At 45.4% G+C, this 23,998-nt stretch overlaps 1 protein-coding gene and 1 long non-coding RNA gene across 3 annotated transcripts; one reads left to right on the forward strand and one right to left on the reverse strand.

The window, feature by feature from the left end:
- Positions 1-724: 724 nt before the first annotated feature.
- Positions 725-19,083, reverse strand: NUTF2 (nuclear transport factor 2). 2 transcript variants are annotated; one of them, XM_015873781.2, is made up of 5 exons: positions 18,961-19,083; positions 12,257-12,381; positions 10,604-10,675; positions 7,607-7,705; positions 725-1,257 (listed from the first exon to the last, which is right to left on the reverse strand). In XM_015873781.2, exons 2-5 carry the CDS (start codon positions 12,353-12,355, stop codon positions 1,144-1,146), a joined length of 384 nt encoding a protein of 127 aa, XP_015729267.1. In that variant the 5' UTR covers positions 12,356-12,381; positions 18,961-19,083; the 3' UTR covers positions 725-1,143. The 2 variants fall into 2 exon arrangements, with proteins under 2 accessions (XP_015729267.1, XP_015729268.1); XM_015873782.2 differs by having other exon boundaries at positions 18,874-19,000.
- An 86-nt stretch (positions 19,084-19,169) lies between these two features.
- On the forward strand, positions 19,170-23,998 carry LOC116653961. Its single transcript, XR_004308645.1, has 2 exons — positions 19,170-19,487; positions 19,952-23,998. It is a non-coding gene; the product is annotated as an uncharacterized LOC116653961 (long non-coding RNA).

Consider the following 23,998-nt stretch of genomic DNA (forward strand, 5'->3'; position numbering starts at 1 on the left):
ATCGCACCCCGTGCTGCTCTTAGAAGCGTGGAAAAGGGAAGCAATGCGTTTCATCGACTTGAGATGCTCAGACTGAAGCCGTCTTAAAGCTGGACCAGATGGTTTATAGTGGGGTCTGCAGGTAAAGGAGCAGCGATTCTGATCCCGTGCCATGTCGGATGCAGAAAAGATCCGCTTATTCAACCCCTTTATTAGCGAAACGCCGCCACCTGCAGGGGGACGGGGACACGACAGCCAAGCACACCGTAATACTATCAGCCAGCTCTGGCTGCATAAGGAACGTCAGAACAGAAACAGCGCATCCAGCCAGGACTTCAGGACCAGATACAAACTGAAGGGCACTATGAGATGGACCAGAAACCGGAGCTGGAAGTGAGTATTGTCCCGTGCGAAGAAAACACTGCCACCTTCTTCAGCTTTGAGGGTTAACACGAGTTGTCATGAAGGTTAAATGCAGGCTACAATTGTCAGCTTTGTGAATTATCTGAGGGCTTTACAATGGTTAAATCAAATGGCTGAGATCTACCCCATCAAGCAGTGTTAAAAGTGGAGCTGGAAGCTTCTAGGAGCTGCTGAGAAGTAGGAAATAAGCTGTTTTAAGCAGCCTTTACTGGGGAAACCATCAAGCTTCTATGTTCACAAAGGCATCTCCCTACCAAGCAAATGAGGGGTACCCAAACCTAACATCGTCACCACGTACTCAATATCCAACTCATTAAAGCTATTTAAACTGTTAAGAAAAATCTCATGTTTTTATTGTGTAATGTAGCATTGAAACATCTGAACAAATCGGTATCTGGGCTGTACAGGCTGCTGTTCTTTCAATTCTTTGGGTTATAGAGCATCTTGTCAGTACATCAAACAACAACCTTTTGCGTTTTCAATTCTTTCCGAGGCATGCTGGTACAACACAAATTTCTCTTGTCAAATGCAGCTAACTAACTTCCAAACATCATGCACAAGGAACTCATCTAGTGACAATGTAAACTCAGCAGAAGGGCAGCTCACAGCTCTTGCTCGCTCGCGCTCTGCAGTGCTGCAGGTTTGTGTATGATATTTGGAATGTTCTGTGAGTGTGAATAATATCAGTAAGAGGAGAGGAGGGGGAAAATAAAGAAGAACAGGTGCCTCGGGGTCGCCAGCTCAGCCAAAGTTGTGCAATGCTAGCCTGAACATGTCATTGGTGCAAACCCAGGCATCGTTGATATTCTTTAATAGAAATATCTGGTGGAATCCCATGATAGGATCTTCATCAGCCTGTGGAAAGAAAGGAAGAATGTTCAAAATAAAGCTCTGTCTTGAGAAATGGATTCCAATACACGGTAAGAAAACTTTAAAAGCTAACGCTAACACTGCATGCTGTAAGGTATCTAATGCCTTGAGACACTCACACAACCAGAGGTCCTGTTCCAAGTCATTTGCAAACACACCTATGACAGAAATCCTGTGATGGTTTGTTAGAGTTTTGTGGAATAATTACAAACATCTCATTCCAACAGCTTCACAACACCAGTGGAAACGTGCCTGCCTCACTGTGTGCAAATACAGACTTTCTTTGGGCCTTGCCCAAGGGACCAAGCCTAAGATGACACGCTTTCAAATAGGTTGTAACTGCTGTGCTTTGGATTGGATCTCAAAAGAGATTTGCTCTAGAAGCCAACAGCAACAATGCTGCTTGAAGTCTCTCTGTAATGATCTTGGCTTCTGAAAGGTTTCCCAGAGCAGGTACAGCTGGCCAGCAACACAGTGCTTCCTGCTGCTATTGCCAGGACCAACTCTCAAATGGTAGCTGTAAGGAGTTGAAAAGCACAGAGAATCTTTCCAGCAGTGCCTTACCTTCTGTCTTTGCCAATTCAGTGCTATGTTTACAGGAATAAGGGGCTCAAGAAGTAGGAATATCAATAGTACTGAGTTGAATAGTACTGCAGGGAGGCTGTTTCTCCAATCTAATGCTTACCAGTCTCAGAGACATTATTCAGCCTCAATACGAGGTGGAGATTACAATAGGATTTAATCTGAACAATGCATAGGGTCTGGTAACAAAACAATCCCCTAACGCTGACCGTATTGTATTCAAGTTGCCTTTTTGGAGGATTTTAAGCTTTCAGAATGAAAAAGGGGGGGGGGGGGGGGGGGGGGGGGGAGGGGGTGGAGGGGGAAGTATAAAAAGGAAGTATTGAAAAGCAGCAGCCAGAGTAACATGTGAAACAAGGTGTTTAAATGCTGTTTACTGAGTGGCCTACCTGTCTAGCAAGAAAAGCAAACGAAAAGGCTGAAGAAAGGTGCTATCTATAAACACCCTAAAACACCATAAAAATGTGAAAGGTATGTAGATGAAAAACTGACTGAGGAACAAAGACAACTTTGAGGAGCAGCTTGCTAAGAACAGCAACCACATCACGGAACAGGAGGTCTGCCACAGCACTCAGAGCAGAGCGTGTGACTGAAGCACACTAAGAAAATTCTAATCTAAAACCAACTGCAGGGATTTCATAGCAAAAAAAAATGTGATATGCAGTGTCAAGAGGTATATCCATATAGGATGCATTTCCAAGGATATCCATGGAGGAAAACTAAACAGGGTGCTAGATTAGCTGTTGTCCCTTAGGAAAGTGATACTGAAATTGGTTTTCAGGTGGTCCTGTGTACAGCCAGGAGCCAGAATCCATCTTTGAGTGTCTCTTCCAAGTCAGGATATACTATGATTCTATGAGTAACTTCTTGGAAACAGCAGCTCAGAGCTCAGCAGCCATCACACAAAGTGTCAGCAGTTATTAGAAAAGGAACAGAGACTAAAGCCCATCATTATGCAAACACAAATGCACAGAGCACCCACATACAAATCCTGCATGCATTTCTGACATTAAAAATAAAAGGAAAAGAAAAAAGGTAGAGTAAGGAAAGGTCAGAAACCGGTAAGATACGATCCAGCTACCAAGCCTGCTACTGAACAAAGTAAACTGATGTGATTGAGTGGGCAAGTGGGGAAGATAAACTACTAGCAAAAAAATCATGAAGGACAGTGTGAGTGAGGAATCTGGTTTCCTCCAGTCAGAGAATAAGGCAGCAGAAGTATCAGCAAGTCCAAGCCAAAATTATGAAAGAAAAATCATCAAGACAAGTGCTAATAAAGTCACAGTTCAACAGCATGATGAACTGAGCAGCTTTGTGCCGTGCTGATATAAGCCTTCTTTCACACTGGGCAGAGGCTCCACAGTAATTAACACAATGCAAACACAGCAATTGTGCTGAATTAGCCTGGCTGTCCATCTTGTTCGTTAGCACATATGACAGCAGTCACACCAATTATTTCAGGGGAACTACCATCATTACGTCTGCCCAGATTGATGCTTCCATATCCACCCTGAAGAGGTGTCCTGTGTGCTGAAGTCTGGGAGTGTAACATCTCTGGCCTTTCCCAGGTACCAGACATAATGCTTAAATGCCAGTAAGGTCTTGCTACTGCTTGATATTCATTTTATACTGCACACACTGGAGTCTTTAAGAAAGCTGAGCACACTGAGGTCTGAAATACAACCCTGTATTTGATAGCACCTTATTAACGTTGTCTTTTTTGACTAAGCCAGAATTGAGTTCAGGTTCATTTCAGCTCCCTTCTAATGACTTAAATTTAAATCACCAGGCAGAATCTTGCCAGCTTGACTAAGTATTAATTACAGCTATTAGTAAGCATTCTGTATACTTATTGTTGCCCTCTGGTCTCCTCTGAAGTCACCAAGGCACCTACTAGTAGATGCTTACGTAGCTTTCACCAAATTTGAGCTTACCCATTACTGACATGAACCTACCTCTACAAAAACAGCCTGGTTTAGAGCAGGTTTCTTCCATGTGTGTTAAGCACAGCTACACCCCAGCTGGTAGCACTTTGGCTTGAGGGAAGTTCTTCCTTCCCTACGTAATTCAGGACTGGACATGTGAAAAAAGATGAAGAGTTCTTCCCCAAACAGTTGCTCTTCTGCTTGTTACTAATTCCCACAATAAAGTCACATACTGTTGTTTTCTTGTGTCCAGTCTGAACCTCCCAAGCTGTGGTTTGCAGCCTCTATCCTTTGTTACGTTGCTTGGCATCACCAAGAGTTTGCTTCGGGTCAGTGGAGATACTGAACTTCCAGTCATTAGCAGAAGTACCACACTACTTTACATCTACACACTGCAGGTACACAGCCCTCAGTCACCTCTCCAGACTCCAGCTCTCAAACACTGGTGACCTTGGCAGCTTTTTGACCTCTTCTGGCTCTTCCTACATCCTTGCTGGCCTTGAGGTTTGTATCTGTAAGAAGTCCTCACCTCACAGAACTGTGAGTCACATCACAGTATTAGATGCTGTACTACCTTGTAATCCAAGTGTAGCTGCCAAAGAAAAAAGTTACCTTCTTGTCTGGAAAGAATTTTACTCTCCTTCCATCAGCACCCCATAGGAAGTATTAACTGAAGTGCATACTTGCAGCTATCTTTGTCTCAAAGGAGAGGATAGTGACTAAAGAGAACAGATTTTGTCAGATGTTAGGCCTCATTTAACAGGCTTTAAGCAACACTTTATGTAGCCAACATGCATTGCAAAGGCATCCAGTGATTTGGGTTAACAATTTCCTCTCCCTTTCAAGAAAAAGTAACACTGCATCATAGTTAGTTATTCACGTGAATTCCACAACACTTCAAAATTCACACTCAGATTGAGCTGCAGATCTGCCGCGTTGCTCTGAGAATATGCAAGCCATAGCCATGCTTCTCAGCCACCACGAGCTCAGCTGACAGAAGAGCCAGAAGAAGGCACTCCTTACTCAACCAGGACAGTGAGGACTGCAGGGAGCAGAGGTAAGGCAGAGGTTACACGTTGTGGAGGGCTAGCCTGAAGACTTCATTGGTGCACACCCAGGCACCTTGAATATTTTTCAACAAAAACGTTTGTTGGAAGCCTAGAACCTGGTCATCGTCTGCCTAAGCATGACAGGAGAAATATATTACTAGGTGAAGCACACTGGAAATACTGGGTAACATGCTGGAGGAACATAGAACTAGCATCACAACAAAAGAATCTCACTCTTGAAGGCTTAAACTGATGCTTGATCTTAATAGTTAATGCAAGCAAGCACACATAATGAACAGCAATAAAAAGCTATGAGAGCAGAACTGAAGTAGGCAGAGGCACATTTATTACCCATCCACAGGTTTGAAAACATTACTGCCAATCTCAACATCAGTTAGAGAGGATCTTGCATATTTACTTGACAATATGCTTTTTGATAAAAGCCCTCACTGTGTTTTTTTCAGCCAGGGAGTCTGACCCTCACTAGAGGCATCATCCACCCCATTCAGATGTACTCTGTTACACTCTAATGCCTTCTCCAAGAAGCTGTTGTGTCCAATCCCCTTAAGATCAGATTGCTCCAAAAGATATTCCAAGTTTACAGATCATATTGGTATGAGCACACAAGGCTGCAGACCAGAACAGCAGAGAGACAGACCCACAGCCTGACTTTGACACAGGACAGTTACAGTTACCAACTGACCACAGATAAATCCCACACCAAAGGGAAAGGCCAAAAGAGTTAAGAGTTAAGGCCAAGAATGACCACTCAAGGCATGCCGCAGGTACTTCAGCCTAGTTACTTTCTTGCAAGATCCTCCACTATATAAAACAACGCAGGCTTTGCAAATAGAGAATTCAAAAGCACATGCATTAACTGTACTGAGCTTTCAAGAATTTGGTTGTGTGAATAGGAAAACTAAACAGTAAGACACGTTTTTCCCCTTCAAATCCAGCTATGGATCTTTTTCCTTAAGACAATCAGAGCTGTGCAGAACAGCCACACCATTAAGGTTACTTTTCAATAAAGATAAGTGTGCAGCTCTGTTTTTGTGCTACAGCATATCCTGTTCAATATAAACTCCTGATGGGTTGAGTTACTCACCAGCTCTAGGTTACTTACCGAACCCAGCTGTGTTCAATCACCTTATCTATAACAGCACTAAAGTGTACTAAAGTGATTGCTAGCATGCATGCACAGGAAAAAGCATTTCCTAAGCATGACAAACAGCTTCATGTACTGACAAGAGTGGTTACTATATGCATCATGCTAGAGACTCGCTGAGTATTTCATTTGTCTAGCTGTAATGAGTATCACACTGGGCTCTCTGAACACTTCCTCAGTGAGGAACAGCACTTCTGAGCACTAAACCACACATTTTAATACCAGCTCTGATCCACTTGGTGATTATACAGTAAGCTTAAAAACATGACTGTGCACAACCAGAGGCAGCTGTGAGTGGCCCAAGACATTGACCTTAAAGGTGCCTTGGTTACATCACTGAGTTTCGTGCACACCCAGGCACCAGACAGATGAGATCAGCATGTCTGACCTCACACCTGCCCTGCAGTGCAGTGCTTTCTGTGAGCACAACTCTTTTGAGTATGGGCAAGCAGGAGGGAGCAACAAGAAAGCTGGAATCCAACTCACAGTTAGGAAACAGGAGCAATTTTATGGAGAGCCAAAGCCATCTGCATTGGCCTTAGAAGTGGATGCCCAAAAAAATGTTTGCTAGGCAAAGAGATTTAAGCTTTCAGTCCTAGGTTTTCTTAACAGTACATTCTGTTGAAGTCTGAAGGTTAACAGAAGTGCCATTTAAAGTTAAAAGGACAAGGAAGCCTAAATGGCTGCTTTAAGAGAAACAGGGCCCAAAGCAACTCTAAAGGTTGCATGGCTTTGGAGTCTTGACATGACAGCATGGCTGGAACAAACTCCAACAAATCTTGTTCTGATCATTACTTCAGTGTGAAATCACTGTAGTTATAAAACATTGCCCACTGAGTGCAAGTTCTTAAATACAGGATACTTTTGCAGATTTTAGAACAACTTTAATTAAGTAGCATCATTAACTTGCATCATAACATACCAAGGCTGCAGACACTTCTTCAAAAGATGATGAGATTGAGCAAGCTCATGCAATTCAGTACCACAACTTAAACAGCAGCGTAACCATACTACAGCCTGAAAACTATTCTGGCTTTTCTTTACAAGAAATTATTTTGGCAAGAAGCGCTTGAACTCAAGAGGGAACATACTCACTGCTTCTGCCTACCCAGGTTAACACCAGGGTTATGGATTTGTACTCTAAGAGAGCAAAAAAGTGTGGTCTTACTGAAGAGCTGTCAAGTAACAAAGGATGAACACTAGCACAGCTCCATGTAAATGTTACAGAATATTCTATTAGAGATGCTTTGTTGTCCAGGAACAGCATAGTGATGCATCTGAGTGCAACTGACACTAAAATCTTACACAGAATAAGGAAAATATTGATGCTTCTTGAGTCCTCGTGTTACTTACGTGCACAATGTAGTAGAACCACAGTATCTTGCTGGATAGGAGCCAACGACCATCAAATTACAGGGGATTTTACCTAGTGCTAGCTATCTGAAGTACTTGCTTAATAAACTTGAACAGCAAAAGAATAACATCCCAATGCAACCTCACCAGAATTCCTTCCCCATTGGAGAGAGTATTTTGTTTACAGAAACTGGATGGTTTAGTATCCTGCAAAAACCTAAGATATAAGCATTTCTTACTGCTTAATGGAAAGAGTTTACCTTAAGCTGTCCCACTACCATACTGAGTATACAGCTGTCAGGTGTAGGTTGGTGGTCTTGTGCTGTGATGCTGTGTTGTATTTTTTGGAAAGGAAGGCTCTGTAATGAAAAGTGGAAAAAACAGAGTCACTGCATTGTTGAACTCACAAAACACAAATCCAACATTACAAAGTATTAGACAGTATTTAGTAGTACTGTATAGAGAGCTTCTGCAACTCGAAACTACTCAGCTGGGTAACAGCCAGTTACTTCGTGTCATGGTGAGGCTTAAGACAGACCCAAACACGCCCTTTGACAAGTTCTGCATTACCCTGGAGTGGAAAGAGCTTTAAAGACTTTCTAGAAGGCAGAGACATAAGAAGAGAAGACAGGAGTGCTACTAGCAATAACATGAACAACCATATTGGCCACACAAGTATAAAGTTTCAGGAAGCACACAAGGAAACTATATCCTTGGCTAAGAGAGAACACAACCGTGGAAGGATCAGGACCAAGGGTAACAAAGTAAGCGTACAGAGCAGCCCTCCAACTGCAGACAGACACTATTCAAGAACAGCTTTGAATAAAGCCTCCAGTATTTCCTCTTGGCTGGGTTAATAATGCCAAACTACCATGAACTGGAAAAATGAGCCCGCTAGTTTGAAGAACGTTTTCCAAGGTCACCATCCTGAACTTGAATATGCAGTGCCCATGCCCAGTCTGCACAAGCATAGGCTGGGACATCACACACCCATCCTTCAGAAAATTAGACCACTACATAACTGGCCTCAGCACAACAGCTACACGTTAAGCAGGTACTGCAAAAGTCTTGTTGGGCACAACGGTACCTGTTCAAAGACTGACTGACCCCATCAGAGAAAAAGGGTCCTAATGGCTGGGCAGCCAAACAAGCTATTCCCCCTGGAATACAGTGACTGGATGGAGTAGGGTCAGCCAGCATCACCAATATTTAAGATCAAGGGAAACTAACTCAAAAGGATGGTTGCATACGGTACCCACCTGTACCAGACAGAAGCATTTCTTTACATGCAGAGTACAGTAAAAGCAGCTGATGATGGAAAAGCCACAAGCAAAGCTTTTAGAGTCCTCTGAGAAAGATTCCGGACCTTTCATTATCAGAACTGCAGAATTCTCCTTTTAAATCATGAGAAATTCTGCAAGAATAAAGTTTTTTGGGGGTAGTTTAAACTCAGCCCCGGTTACAGACTAAGCCAGAAGTATGAGAAGCAAGCTACCTGCTACACAGCATCCTATTCTTGACTTTCTCTGATGGACCTCACAGTGCAGAGACCACACTTGCAAGCACTACTCTCACTTTATAAGATGTCCAGCCTGAGAAGCTTACTACATGCAATAAGCTAAACCCAAGGCCTTACTAGCAGAGATTTTGGATAGGTTTGGATAATACAAGACAACTCAACTGCAGCAGGATTCTTCAAGAGACATGAAGATATTTCACCAAACACTAAAGCTGGTCTGCAAGCGTTCTATCATTAGAGCTACCTACTCCAGCTTCTTCCCTGCTCCACAAAGCTCCTGGAACTACTGGTTTACATCAGTTGCTCAAACCAAACAGGTGTTCTGAGATGATTCTTTCATCCAGCACCACTTAAGACAGAAGGCATGTGTGTCAGCTCCCACTCTTTAACAAGGGTGCAGGCAGGTGCGCAGTGCTCACAAAGCAATGTCTTTTTGACCTTGTCCAATTGTATCAGCATCATCTGACAGAGCAGGCTGAAAGGAGTTGTATTGTTGCTATTATACAGCAGATATCTTGCTGTCAAGAGAAAAACCTGCCTCTTCATGCTTAAGGCCCAGTGCTAAAGAACACAGGGTCACAGAAGTGCAAAAGAACTCCAGTGCCAAACTTTCAGCCATGTGCCCAACAATGCTCAGATATTCCAGAAGCACAAAGAGAGCAGGTGCACAAGTTAGGTTAAAAGAGCAAACAAAACCCACATAACTCGGTGCTGACAGCTACAGAGCAAGAGTCAGGGTAAGATGCTATAGTCCCACAACAAGCCACAGTAGGGGAGGGCACAAAATAATCTGGCTGCATTTCTTCCTTCCTTTAAACAGATGAATTAACTAAAATACCTCCCTAGAAGAAAGAAATATGCCTCCATTCACCAAGCAAGACTGCAGCAAGCACGTGAATGCACAAAGTCCAACTTCCACCATAAAAAAGGTAAGACAAAGATGATACAACACTCTGGTGGGAAACAGACTGATCTGCACTGGACCAGATCCAAGGTAGCAGCCTGAGATGCTGGGGCCATGCAAATTTTAGCTGGTTGGGTGTCCAAGTGGCTGGTAGCCCAGCTGCCTAAGGAACAGTGAGTAAACAAGCAACTCCAGAGCATGACTATCTCCTCATGCCTCATCTGGAAGCAAGCAGTTGCAAGCTGTACTATTTCCGAGGTGTGTGGCCTCCTCAAAAGCAATTCAGGCACCTAAAACTCAGACCTAAGAGCAAGTGTCAGCCTGTCAGTTAAAGATACCTCGGATGAAAGCACTGATCCCAAAACACAGGAGGAAGAGCTGTGTGATAATGTGGACAAACATGGACAAATAACTAAGATTTTCTTCTCAAAGTGCAAAACAAAAAGCCTGAAACTGTGTCACATTGTTTAACACACCATGCCCTGAGCAGGACACAGTGGAAGCTATAAAAGCACATATTCCACATATCTTGCACCCATTTTTATAGAAGAGCCATATCTCAAAAAGACTAAACTTCTCCAAGTTTAACACTAAAACATGGAGGGTTTCAGACTGTATATGTTACAAAATGCTTTCCTCTGACTTGATGCAAGAAGAAACCTTGGCTTCACAGCACAGAAACATAACCGTAACTACTCATACCAGAAAAACCAAGGTACATTGAGGGTAACCCTCAGTAACCACTATAGAACATAAATCACATTTTTAAGAGGCAGCTAATTTACAGTCTATAGCATTGTTTCCCAAAACATTCAGGAAGGATTGAAGACTTACAGAGAGTTTTTCAACAATAGCTGCTTTGCCCTGGAACTGCTGTCCTTCCCACGTAAGGCATGATGCATCAATCTGAGGGAAAAGAGAAAACAAAAACAATCAGCCTCACTTAGGTAATGCTTCACAAATCTTATTAAGAGGTTTTGTTTTCTTGGCATGTATCCTTAGAATCCAACTATTTGGAAACAACCTCAAAGGGAGATGGAAAGAAACTGAAAATAGTTTAGAACTGTCAGCTGGAAATCAAGTAGATTAAGTTTCATTATCATGATTCTACTAGCATTAAAGTTCCTGGCTCTGGATCTAAGTTAGCTTTCATAAGAAAGTCTAAGAGTATGGACACAAGTCAAGCACACAGAGAAAAAACGAAGCGTGATAAAAAGTCTTGTACACACTTCATTCAACTAAGGTACCAACCTGCATTTCCTATTCACACCCAGAAAAGTGGAATGTGCATCTAAAGGCTTTTTAAGAGATTGCCAGCCCTGTGTGGCACAAAACGATTGAGATACTTCAGCCTAAAAGCTCATTCACGAGAAAAAGCACACAGAGCACACTACATCACGTGCAACAGCAACAGGCAAAAAGCTTCACATTCATGGAACTCCACCAAACACTACATCAATGAGCTGCATAACACAGTCTGCTTCTGCATAGGTACCTCCACTGAATGCTGATGAAAGGTAAAAAGGCCCTAAGGGCAGAAAAAAAGCAGGAGTTCATTGTATGGATGGCCACGTTTCCAGAATTAATTAGTCTGTACTTATTACCAGTCTTCTGAGGATTTGAAGTATTTTAGTAATGGCATGACAGGAACTGCTAAGTACTTTCATATTTAGAGCTGTGATTAAACATTGGCTACTTGGTTTTCCCTGCTTTATGGGCTCTCTGTTCACAGTTCCTTTGTTGAAACAAGGCAACAGCTAGCAAACATGTTAGAATCCAAAGAGCAAATGCTATCAGTATTGGTAGAGACTGCTGAGGTGTAGGGTGGGGCATCAGACGGTGATCCTACAACTTAAATCCTTCAAAACTTGGTGGATATTCATATGACTCATCCAGCAAGGGTCAGAAAAACAGGACATGCTGCTGGAAGACCTGTCAGACTTGAGTGCCTTGCTGGAACAGCTCAGCCACCCAGCAGCATTCCTCACCACCAGTAATCACACAGAACACTCTGCATCTTCTGGAGGCAAAAGCTGCAAGTTCAGCAAGTGCAGTTGCACTGACTGATATTCCAAGTCAGGATAAAACCCACTATCCCACTGTACGGTGACAATAATGAAAGATGGTAGTAAATACCCAAAAGGTTATTTACAGGAAAAACTCACCCATATGGAAGCCTTCAGTCTGCTGGGAACCACTGAGGCAATCTCCACTGAGGAGCAAACTCCAAGAGATGCTGCCTTAGTGGTGGTCAGCCTTTAAATGAGGTCTAGAGGAGGTAGAGTCAAGCTCCATCCCTTCCAGGAGTACAGCTAAATTACTCTCACCTGTGCTCCCACAGCTGACCCAACACTTGCCTCAGCTGATTAATCAGAGGTTCAGGCTGTGATTACCAATTCCCCTTGCACCCACCCTAAGCATTCCCACACATTGAAATAAGGAAGCCTAGGGATGTGACAGGACAAGGTATCTTTACTAGATACTTACATATATTGCTCCTAACTGAGTCCTGTCTGCATCAAAAAGCTGGTAGTAATGTTGTACGAAGCTGGACCCAATCTGCTCCCAGATAGGCTTGTCTCCCATTCTGAATCCTCACCTGCAGCCGGTAACTGTAAAACAAAACAAGGGATTATGAGAAAGAGAAATTGCATAAACAAGAGTAACACTAGGCCGCAGCATCAGCGGACACAGACTGTCTCAGCTGGCAAAAATCATTCTTGATTTTGAATGAACTGAACTCAGGAATTCCTTACCATGAAGCAGACAACCTCAGCTTGTGCTGGAGGATTTTCTATTGAAGTAATACCTTTCTAAAGTCACTTCCTTGCTTTCAGACAGCCTTCATCCCACACCTCAGAAGATTCAGCAACAGCTCTCAAGCAATACAACAATTCCAGACTAAGCCTGAGTAGCACAGGAAGGATTTACCAATGAATCTCCTCAGATGTAGCAAAGGTCTCCCACACAACACTGCTGGGGAGCTGCCTCAGTCCTGAATTTGCACAAGCACATTGGGTTTTAGGAATGCACCAAATGATCCCATGGGAACTAATCTGCACGAGCTCATTGTGCAAGGCCTTCAGATTTCCCTATAGGGATAATCAACCAAAAATGCAATATGGGACTCTCCTCTTTCACTACATTTGTCAGGACAGACCTTGCGGACACCCACATACCTTCCAGAAGAAACCTCAAGATCCAGAATGAATGTCAAGACTGCTATGGGCTCGAGCATTCTGCCTTTGTGTCATTCTCCTGTCCATCTCTGCTGAATTCTTAATGCAGCACAGACTATAATTTCTTTTTTTTTTTTCCAATCAAAAAAAGCCTTCTTACCACCCTGTGCTCCCTAATGCCATCCCTTCTACACTGGCTCACACTAAGCAAACTCCATGGGATCGGTTTTGACTTGCTGAGCCCTGGCTGCACAGTCCTGTTGTTGTTTCACAGGTGGGAGACACATCCACGCCCAATGAATGGGGAACACAACCCAAACCAGCAGAGATCTCCTTAGCTACCAGCATCAGAGGCAGACAGGCCATGCAGTGCCCTCCCAGCACATGGGACATTGGCCATAAGTCACCAGGGCTGGTGGTTGCTGTGCAGCAAACAGCTCAAGTGAAAAATCACTTCAGTTTCTGTAGCCCATCAACTCTTCAGCTCCACCCTATGAACATAGATAAGTATCAGACATCCTTCCTAAACGTTCAAGTGTGAATCTCATTAAACAGTATCTGACTAATAAATAGCAGCCACCAGCTTATTCTTCTGCATGTAAAAGAAGTTGGCTCGAAGCGAAATCTGTTTAATCCACAACGTGTATTCCCCCTTAAGAGCTCACTGCACCATCACACAAAGCCAAGCTGCAGCTGTACACCAGCCCTGCAGCTCCTTGAGCCCCAGCCACCTTCTGTTCGAGCATGAAACTGAGAGAGCCTTTAAGCCAGTCAGAAATTAAGAGATTGGTATTTTATATTTAGAAAGTGGTTTCATGGCTTTTAAAATTAGCATGCAAGCTTGCTACCTTCAAAACCTATTTGTATTCTGTTAAGTAAAACACTGCTAAATAAATCTGTATAAATCCAACAGTGTTGATTTTGTTAGAGAAGTGAGAGTTGAACTAAAAAAAAACCATCTGCTGAAATTAATGACTCCTGGTTAATTCTGACTTCTTTTCTTCCCCCGTGCCCCTCATACACAGTTCTATTTAATACACTCTTCCCCAAAAGGCTTCTCTTCCTTTTCTGATGCGTCACCCTTTCCTCCACGGTGTCTCATGTTTCCTGCTGGGAAGTTTAGAGCACAGGTTCTTTCCAGAAGCACAGCAGCAAGGCTGAGCTATCAGTGTGCCTCGGTGGAGTCTAACACTTGGACTCACAGTACTTGTTACATAGCTTGGAATCTGCACATATTAAAGAGCTCATCCCCAGCTCAGACACCAGCCAGCAGTCAGTATTCAAGCAGGAGCCCAACGCAGCCCATAGAGGTTACAGCTGCCAGCAACTGTCCCTCTTCAAAGGTACACTCAGCACTACCACATCTCTGACCCCAAAGCAAAGGTCCTGCAGCACAGATGGAATTCAGACCTACACCCTGCAGACTACCCAGTTCAACATGGCAGCCCCTCATCAATGCAAACAAAGCCACCCCAAACAAAACTCCTGCGTGGCCCCACCCACTGCAGCATCACTGCTGGGTGATTCTGTTGCTGCTCAATCTTGCCAAATAAACCAAGGCAGCACAATAACCTAAACGCTCCCTCCCCATCCTTTGATGCCCTGTACCACCAGGTCCACCAGAGAGATGACTGCTACAATAAACCTTGACCCAACTGCTCTGGCACACAGCAGAAGGCACTGATACTAAGTGAAGCTGCATTATCCAGATGGCAGTAGCACCAAGGGGGAAGGAAAGAAGGCAAGGTATGAGATGGAGGGGCAGGAAGAGATGGGACTTCACATGGGTCCTGAACAACCTGCAATGACAATAAGGTTACAACGGCCTCAGGCTTCTGTCCATAAAACACAGAAACATAGGATCTTTCAACAGCTTAAGTATTCATACCTACACTCATTCCTTCTTCTGTGTTGCCCTGACCCAGGGTATGAGAGGTTGGGATGAACACGGGGTCTGGTTGAAATGTGTTCCTATTGCTTCCTTCAGCAAATCAGAAATGATGAGAATGACCTGGAGGTGATTCTGTCAGTACATTGTGATGCTACTCACAGAGATGTAAGCGAAGGAAAAGCCACTTTTGTATTTTGCCATTCACTGACAGATGAAAACAAATTGCTTTCCCTGAAGCCTATGAGCACTGGCAACCTTGGGAGGAGATGGGCTGTCACCACATCTCTGCAGGACAGAGAAAGGCCTCAAAGGATTGTTCCAGGCAGCAGCTGTGCTTACTGCATTATCAGGCCTGGACACATGCAAGCTGTCTGCTATCAGGTAACAAACTGAAGTCTTTCTGAGTTCAAGAAGTGCATGTCAGCACTTCTATAAGAACCCCGTTCTTTCTGACATCAACACAAACTAGTACTTGGGTATGAGTAGTACTGAGTAAAGTAGCATTCTTTAGCTATGTGCATTACACACTGGATTTCCTTCGGAAGAAGCTACAAGGAATCACACAACAAGCACAAGCAAATAAGCTCAATGCAGTCTTATCTGCAGAAAACAAAGGAATAAAAAAGAGAAAAGCCTAAAAGAATACCACACTGACAGAAGGGAAAAACTCCCCATCTATTCTGCAGTTTCCAAGTATGACTACACCACTTCCACGAGAAATCCGAGCACAAATAAACCACACCCCCTGAATATTAAAGCTGGCCCTGTACACCACTGCACCAAAGTTAAGCTCTCTTAAGATCAATGAGGCTTTAAAACACACCGAGCTGGCAGGCTGCTCTCTGGAAGACAGAAGATCCACTTAACAGGAGCAGCAATGCTCCTTTTAAACCAGTGCTATGGGCTCAGGGCTACCTGGGGATCCACACACAATCTGGACCATCCATTGCTGCACCCTTTGCTACTGATTAACAGAGAGAGACAATGAAGAACTGGCAGCTGTGTCAGCTCCTGTTGCACACACATGTATTTTTATGCACTCTGCATGAGTAAAACACCATGGTAGGAGTTCCTCCTGCATGGAACCACAATCAGAAGATTAGTTACTTTTCTCTTCAACAGATCACCCAGCGCCTACACCAAGAATCACTCGACAGCAGAAGAGCCGCCTTTAGCAAAGGCATTCGCTATCAAGAGAAGAAACAAAGCAAATGATGGTAGCATCCTTAAATAATTCAGGTGGGGAATTGCAGGAGCTCCAACCTCCACACAGGGTCAGCCAGGCTATCAGGCCAGATCAGACCAGGCTGCTCAGGCCTTTACTTTGATCCCAAGAGCCTCTGAAAACAGAGATAACACAAACCCCCACAGGGCAAGCTGTTTCAACACTCCAATCTACACAGAGAGAAAAAGCCCCCCTTCCCAGGTCTAAGCAGAATCCCTTTGAGTTTTGAAGGCCTCTCACCTCCCCCAGTCCCCTCACCTATATGGAAAGCCATCCTGCAGGTGGTGGAAGGCCAGGGCTGAGTCCTGCTTGTGCTCCTCCAAAGAAAGCAAGCTCAGGGCAGAGATCGAATGCATCTCAATGTGAGGGGAAGAAGGCAAGACATTATTCTAAACATGCTTTCAGACCTGGAAATAATTAAGTCTGAGTATGTGCAATTGACTTTGCTCAGTTTTCTCTTTTTTTTCCCCCTCTCCTCCAACTTCATTAAAACAAATTAATGCAGGAATGATGCCAACCCGAAGCGTATTTTGGTGGTTACAGACGTTAGCAAGTACAGGGACACTAGTAAATAAATGGACGGGGGAGGTAGTTCTGCAAAAGCTGTGCTCAGTTTGATGCTCACCCTGTCTGCAATCTGACAACCCACGAGTCACAGAAGCACCCTAGATGATGATGTTCAAATGGATGGGCATATATTATTATTTCATCCATAACTGGGTAAGACAACAGCTTTGCTGTTAAGCAACGCTATGCACATATTGATTCTATATGCGGTTGTTTATTCCATGGTACCCTCAATGAAACCTAAAAACCAGAATATCAATGCACGAGGCTGAATCCTTGCTGTGTTCCCCAGGTGGAAGTCCAGAATGGTCACCTTCAGAAAGGCAGGGAGCACAGGGCAGAACAACACAGCTGCTCCATAGTCATTCCTCACCTTCTATGCAGAGCAACACGTTTCATGCCCAAGAAACAGGCTGTCAGATGTTTCCTTCTGTCCATCCCTGTGACTATTACGACAGCTGTTTCAGGTTAAGAGAAAACCAAGAGCTATTTTTTAAGCCACAGAAGAAAAATACTACATTGCAATTACTCAAAAATTAATCAGGTTTGTTCATGGACTGAAAGACCAGAAGTAATATTCAGTTTTATCCCTGCGAGATCTTCCACCATTGACTGCCACCTGAACCCTTTGTTCACAATACAGTTTGGCCCATCCAAGAACAATTCCAGTTGCATGTTTGTCCAAGCAGCCTTGTAAATATCAGCCCTAAAGGAGGCAGCACAAAAACACAGTCCTGTGGACTGACTTAGGTGCTGAATGCAAGAGGACCGAGTTAAAGGCTGCATTACATTACCCCGCTGTAGGTTTAGTCACTGCATTCCCTCATTACTGACTGACACTGTTAAAACAAGGAAGATTTTCTGCAGCACATTTTATGATCAACAAGCTTTGCAGGCACATAAGCACGGCTTGTTAAACCTCATCTCCACACCAACAGGCTCCGAGCTTTGTTAAGCTCCAGATTCGCAACATATGCCTGGAAAAAGGAAAAAAAACCACAACACCCACACTCACAGAACTTTTCCTATGGCACCTACCTACCTCACACTTCCAAAATGATGCATTTTTCTCTCTTCATTTGCTTTCTGCAAGCACACAGTATCATAGAATGGCTTGGAAGGGGCCTCAAGGATCATGAAGCTCCAACCCATCTGCCATATACAGAGCCACCAACCTTCACATTTAATACAAGACCAGGCTGCCCCATCCAACCCTGTAAGAACGGGGCATCTAAGCCTCTCTGGGCAGCCTGATCCAGCACCTTACCACTCCTTCTGTGATGAACTTCCCCTGATATCCACAATGCGAGCTGCTGGTATTGGCTGCAATCCTTACACAGAACATACCACACACCACTATTAATGACATGATCCTACTGTAACCAGCAGGACAACAGAAACCCCACTAGAGAGAACTGCAGTAAGTCAAGGGAGCTTTCAGAACTGAAGGTAAAATGAATGGTAAAGCAAGTACATTTCAAGCTACCTACTGAATAAGCTGTAGTCTTTTAGGGAGGCATATGAAACAAGCAGAAACTACGGTGGAAAAGAGCTGAACAGCCCCAAAGCGGGCCACAATATCACTGTATTATCACAGAATGGCTTAGGATGGAAAGGACCTTAAAGATTAGCTGGCTTTAATCTCCTGCTGTGGACAGAGCTGCCCAGAGCCCATCAATGGGGGCTCCCACAGCTCTGAGCAGCAGTGCCAGCGCCTCACCACCCTCACGGGGAAGGATTTCTTCCTCACACCTAACCTCAATTTCCAATGGGAAGATGCGTTTCATTGATGACACTGTAACTTCTGCACTGCCAGCACCTCTTCTCTCTCCATCGCTCCTACAGCCCGAAGTCACCCCCAGCAGGATCAAGGGCCGCCTGGGTAGGTCGGTGCGTGCCCCAGCTCCGCAGCCAGCACCCATCTGTCCTTTGTTCGGCTACACACACAGCCCTAAAGCCTCGGGCAGGAACTTCAGCCCGAATCCGGACAGCTCTGGGCTCGGATGGTGCACTTATCTCATCCCACACAGCCCGGCACCGCGCGAGGCCGCCGCTCACCACATACAGAATGGCGGCCCCGCATCCCCGTCACAAATCGCCTCCCCACACCCGAGCGGCGGCGGCGCCTCCCTCCGCCCGCGGGGCCTCGCCCAGCCCCACCGCCCCGCTCCCCCGGCCCCGGCCACCGCCCCCCCGCCTCAAAGACGGGGAAGGTCAGGGCCGGGCTCGGCCCAGCGCCTACCGGCAACGCCCCGCAGCGCGGAGCCGCCGAACGAGGCCGGGTACCGAGAGCCGGGCCGCGCCGAGCCGCCCCGCCCCCCGCACTCACCCCACAGCTCCCACTATGGCGGCGGCCCCGTGCGCGGCGCGAACCCCCTCAGCCTTTCTCGCCCGAGTTCCGCGCCCCGCCCCACAGCGCTCAGCCCCGCCCCGATGCACGCCGGGAAAACGAGTCCGGCCGGCGGAGGGGCCGCACTCTGAGATGGGTGTGGAGGACTACAAATCCCGACGTGCCCCGCGGCGCTGCCCAGGGTGGCTCATTTGAATGGGGGAAAGGAGAGCGCGCAGCGCTGCGGCCGCGGGCCGTGCCCCGGGGCACTGTGGGATTGCGGCGGGGCGCTCAGGGGCTCCTGCCCCTCCCCCGCCTGGCGGCCGTACCTCAATGTCCGACGGCCGGGCTGTGTCACCGGGCCGCGATAACAGTGATGGTTTGGCCCGTGGCTGCTTAGGGCTCGTAATCGTGACAGGATTTCCTCACACAGAGCTGCATGTAGGGAACCTGTGTGAGAGTGGGGCTGCGTGGCCCAAAGTTCACCTCAGCAACTCCTGAGAGGAGCTGCACAGTGCGATGTGTGGGTAAGAAACACAATAGACTTCTCAGGTCCCCTCTAGGGAAATCGATTAGGGCAGAAGTTGAGGTGTGGTACAAAAATGGCTTAAATAGATGCTTCCACTTGTAAATACTGTAAGGGGTTGGAGCTCAGGATGAGCACACAGAGTGGGCTGGCATTGCAGGGCCTGGAGGAGATGTGGCCATGATATGAGGCCTTTGTGTGGCTGTGGGGGTGAGGGAACAGCAGGAAAGCAGACCAAAAGTGGCTAAATTGAGCCCCTTCCTCAGCCATATCCAACACACCACTGAGGATCAGTGCCCTCCAAAATGTTACAGACTCCTGCCACCATCCTCAGAGCTCTGGATTCGTGCCATGAACAAAACCTGTTTGTTTTTTGAATCACAGAGGATGTGACACTCCCGTACAGGTAAACATTTTACACACAGCAATCCTGACTCATCAGTTATGTCTCTTTTTACTTACAAGGCTGTGAAGGAAAGTTGAAGGAGCTGGGCCCGTTCAGCTTGGAGAAAGCACTGTGGAAACTTCACTTCTTCTGGCTGATGTGTTGCAGACACGAGGCCCACATCTGGAACTTGCAGGCCATGTAACGTGGCGCTCGTTTTCTATCTACTGTTCCTGTCGTAGCCAGAACAGCACAAGAAGTATCTTTCAGGATGTGAGTACCCAGCTTTAGTGGCCACTTTTTGTGTAGCAAAGGTTCTAATACGTGAGGCAGAGACATGGAAAGAATTGGAGGGAGAATTGCTATGTGAAAAGCAGAGAAAAGATGAAGGCAGAATGGAGCATATGAAGGAGATAACTGGGATTTGGGGATGTTTTGCTTGTGTGAGTGCTGCTCCCAGATTGTTTTATCATCAGGACGAACGTGCTGGAGGTTGTGCTTTAACCCAAGGCAAAGAGGTGGTAAAGTTGTCATCCAGAAGAGCACACAGCTTGTATTTCACTTGAATAATCAGACTGGTTGTGGCCATTGCTCTGCCATTGCCAACTTGCTCTCTGAGCAAGTGTATCACACCTATCTGAACTGCAGTATTTCTGCTGGGAAGCCACTGCTGCTTTCTATGTCTGGGACCAATGCTAGGAGCCTGTCTAGAAGAGCAAAGGGAGCTGCCTGCACAGGACTGAGGTGCCCTGGGAATGGGCCTTAAATTCCCTGCTGTGAGAGAAAAAAGGGATGGCAAGAAGGAAAAGAATTGTAAAGAGCGGCAGGCTGGGCACTGTTTGTGCTGCCTCATTTTAACCCTGATCTAGCCCAGAATTTCATCTGTTCTCATCTCTGTGCAGAGAGCAGGGAAGTCTGAGGTTGTGTCAGTAACATTCACCACCCAGCCTGTGCTTTCTAGAACACCAGATCCCAGGGGAACCTCCAGTCTCTACACAGTGATGTTTAATGGCACAGTAACTTCTGCTCTGTTCTGTCCTTGTCATATTGGAGCTCAGGTCACAAGGAAGAGGTAGGAATGGGGCAGGACTGAGTGTGGGCACAAAGAACAGCGGATAAACAGTTTGAACAGAGCTCTGGAGGATGTTCTTTGTGAATGAACACACCAAGGTGCTGTGTCAGAGGCCATGAAAAGAACCACACATCCTCCAACCATTTAATGGGAGCAATTCTATCTCTACAACACAAGAGAATTGAGCAAGCCTTGTGCAATCACATGTAAGGTGTTCAGGGTTTTATTTACATGAAAGAGGGCTTTGCATTGGAAAGAATCATCCTTGAGTCTTTCTCCTGTTTGATTCTGCAGATGGAATTAAGGTTTTCCCTTGGAGCAATAAAAGCCATTCTAAGGGAACACTCTTTAAGTCCCTTTCTGGGGCTAATGTTTGTTATCAGATACACACAAACACACAGAAACACAGCAACCAAAGACAGATGATGCTGGTAGAAGAATACTGAGAGGGTGTATGTGAGCTCAGAATAAATAAGAATAAAAAGTAATAATAATTGCAATAGTTGCAAGGGCTTTTCCCTGCACGCTGTAGTGGGCACACTCACTCCCTGCACACTCACAGGAGTCCAGGGTTCCTCTTTCCTCAGCCACGTGTGGTGTGTGAGCCTCACACTGTCTGTCCCTTCAGTGTAAGCGCTGTGTGGGAAGTCTGGCTCTTGCTGCTCAAATTGCTCCTATTTAGAGCCTGTTTATTGTCCCAGTAGCTGCTCACCAGACAGCTCCAGTCCCTGAGTAGGCAGGCACATCATTACACAGACCTCAAACTCCTCTTCCTTACCCTACATTCATTGAAGGACGTTGAGGCTGTGGAACAAAAAGTCATTCCCAAAGAGGAGCAAGCTACAGCCACCGACCTTTCAGCAACCCAGCAACTGCAGACGTCCCAATTTCATTTGCTGTTCATCAGCCTCTGAGGTAAATGTTTAGCAAGTGAAATAATGATAAAACTCCTCACAATGGGAGAGGGAAGCAGTGAGTCAGCATTAGAAATGAAACTTCAGGACCCCAGATAAGGATGTTATAGAAGTAGATGGCCAACAAAAATGCAATGTTCATTTTTCAGATGCATCGATATTCACAGTAATTAGGAAGTTCCTTTGGCAGTTTGCAAAGATCCACCTTGGACAGAATGCATTGCAACCCCTCTGGATCCCCTCACAATTATACAAGACGGAAGCAGGAAACAAAACAAAATATACTTTATTAAAATTAAGCACGTTAGCACCTCAGTGTAACCTGGAGAAGTCAAAGAGTCCAGCAGTTAACCAGTCCAGCGGGCTAAAGTGGCTGAACGTCCTGAAGTGCATTCATTCCAATGGTAAAAAAAGTACCATGACGGTTAAAATGTGTGTTCTCAAGAAGCTAGGATGCACAAATGGTCTCGTTTGTAAGGAGAGACGTTGTGCTGCCTATTGTCTTGATGGGAGCATAGATCTGCTGGACCAATTACTGAATCACATAGGCTGGCAGGTATCTGCTTTCCTTACCAGCCCCCTTAACCCCTCAAAAGAAAAGTAAACGAAACAAACTTGCTGCTTACTTGACTTGCAGGAAGATCAGTACACTGCAGAGCTGGAGTTAGAGCTACATATCAGAGAGAATAAATTAAAATGAAAGAACAGGGAATACTTAGTACATGAATAGACCTGTAGTATCCTCACAGTCAACCATCCATCTCAGTACACACAGCAATAAAGAAATGACCCATGCATCACATAGCAGGCTCTGACAACCAATGCCTTCAGCTGAACTGGCTCCATGATCGACAGATAAACCTCCAGCTACCAGATGCCAATGTGCCCCTTTTGTTCCCTCCTACAGAGGACATAGAAACCCCCGGTTGGAAAGCAATGTTAGCCAGCATTACAAAGATGACAGTATTTTCAACCCAAAGCTACTTTTGACATTTAGAAAATACTTATAGAAAATGTAGTCAAATCGCCGTCTCAACCTACTAAGTGTGTGTAACACATCCCAAGTACAGGAAGATGATCTTAAAGACCCAGTAGCCACCTGGGCACTCCCTCAATAATAATTATGGGCACACTGTGGTGAACTGCCTTTTGTTTCCAACACACATAATAGTCAACCTGTCCCTCCCCCCCCAAGTACACATGGAGATGGAGTCAGAGCTGCATACCAGATGCCCTCCTCCTGGAGAGCACTAAGGGCTCCATCCCATGCCTCAGTCCAAGCTCATCACCTCACAGCTCTCATTCACAGCCTTCTGGCCAACTTCCATTTGGTTTCCTGTTGCTGAACGTGAGGGGACAAACGCTGGCTAGAAACAGAAACTACACAATCATTCCACGTCAATTTTGATACAATACTTTTAAATCTCTGTTTAAAACACGCAAGCACATTTCGTTAAGGTCTTACCTAAGGTACAGGTTATTAGTCATGCCAACTAGGTTAGGGTTAGACAGCAAAGGTTCGCAACCACTGCAGATACATTTTTGCTTCACTTTGGCTTCACCCCAGTTCGCTGAACCAAAGCCAAGGATTTCAATTCCAACGTGTTACAAAGCCTGTGGGAGTTCTTAAGCCACTGGGATAAACTACAGACATCAAATGCCACCAGGTCCTTTGTACCAGGTCACAATCCTCGCTAGTGTTGAGAGCAGAGACAACTGTAACAAAGCCGTATGTACTGCTGAGAAAGCCAAGCCTATATGAGCACTCTTACACTGGGGACTGTTTCACACTAGAAATGGCAGTTCTTTTACGGCGTCAGTAATTTACTGAAGAAACACATCACCCTGAGAGGGTTTCTAAAGCTTTCCTCATGCCTTTGCTAAGCAAGGCCAAGCAAAACATCGCTGTTCATTCCTATGATGGGTACAGTGGCGACCATGCTTTCAGACGTGCCTTCTCCAGGGGGTAGTGTTCCTGCCACCTCACTGAGCGCAGTTTATGTGCTTCAAACCAACACCCTACATCCACTTAGTGGTGACGTGGGGTCCCAATGCCCTAAATGAGAACGACTGCAAACTACACACAGGATGCCAGCGGACTCGGCGTAGGCCAGAGGTGTCTCTAAGAGAACGCTGTGTGT

This window comes from Coturnix japonica, chromosome 11 (genome assembly GCF_001577835.2).
Source record: "Coturnix japonica isolate 7356 chromosome 11, Coturnix japonica 2.1, whole genome shotgun sequence".
In the NCBI taxonomy this organism is placed as follows: Eukaryota; Metazoa; Chordata; class Aves; order Galliformes; family Phasianidae; genus Coturnix; species Coturnix japonica.

Coding starts and splice junctions, on each gene's coding strand:
- NUTF2 (XM_015873781.2), bottom strand. CDS start 12,355: ATGGGAGACAAGCCTATCTGGGAGCAGATTGGGTCCAGCTTCGTACAA. Junction 7,706..10,603: donor CTATTGTTGAAAAACTCTCT/GTAAGTCTTCAA, acceptor TTTTCATTACAG/AGCCTTCCTTTCCAAAAAAT. Junction 1,258..7,606: donor TGGTAGTGGGACAGCTTAAG/GTAAACTCTTTC, acceptor TTCTTTCCACAG/GCTGATGAAGATCCTATCAT.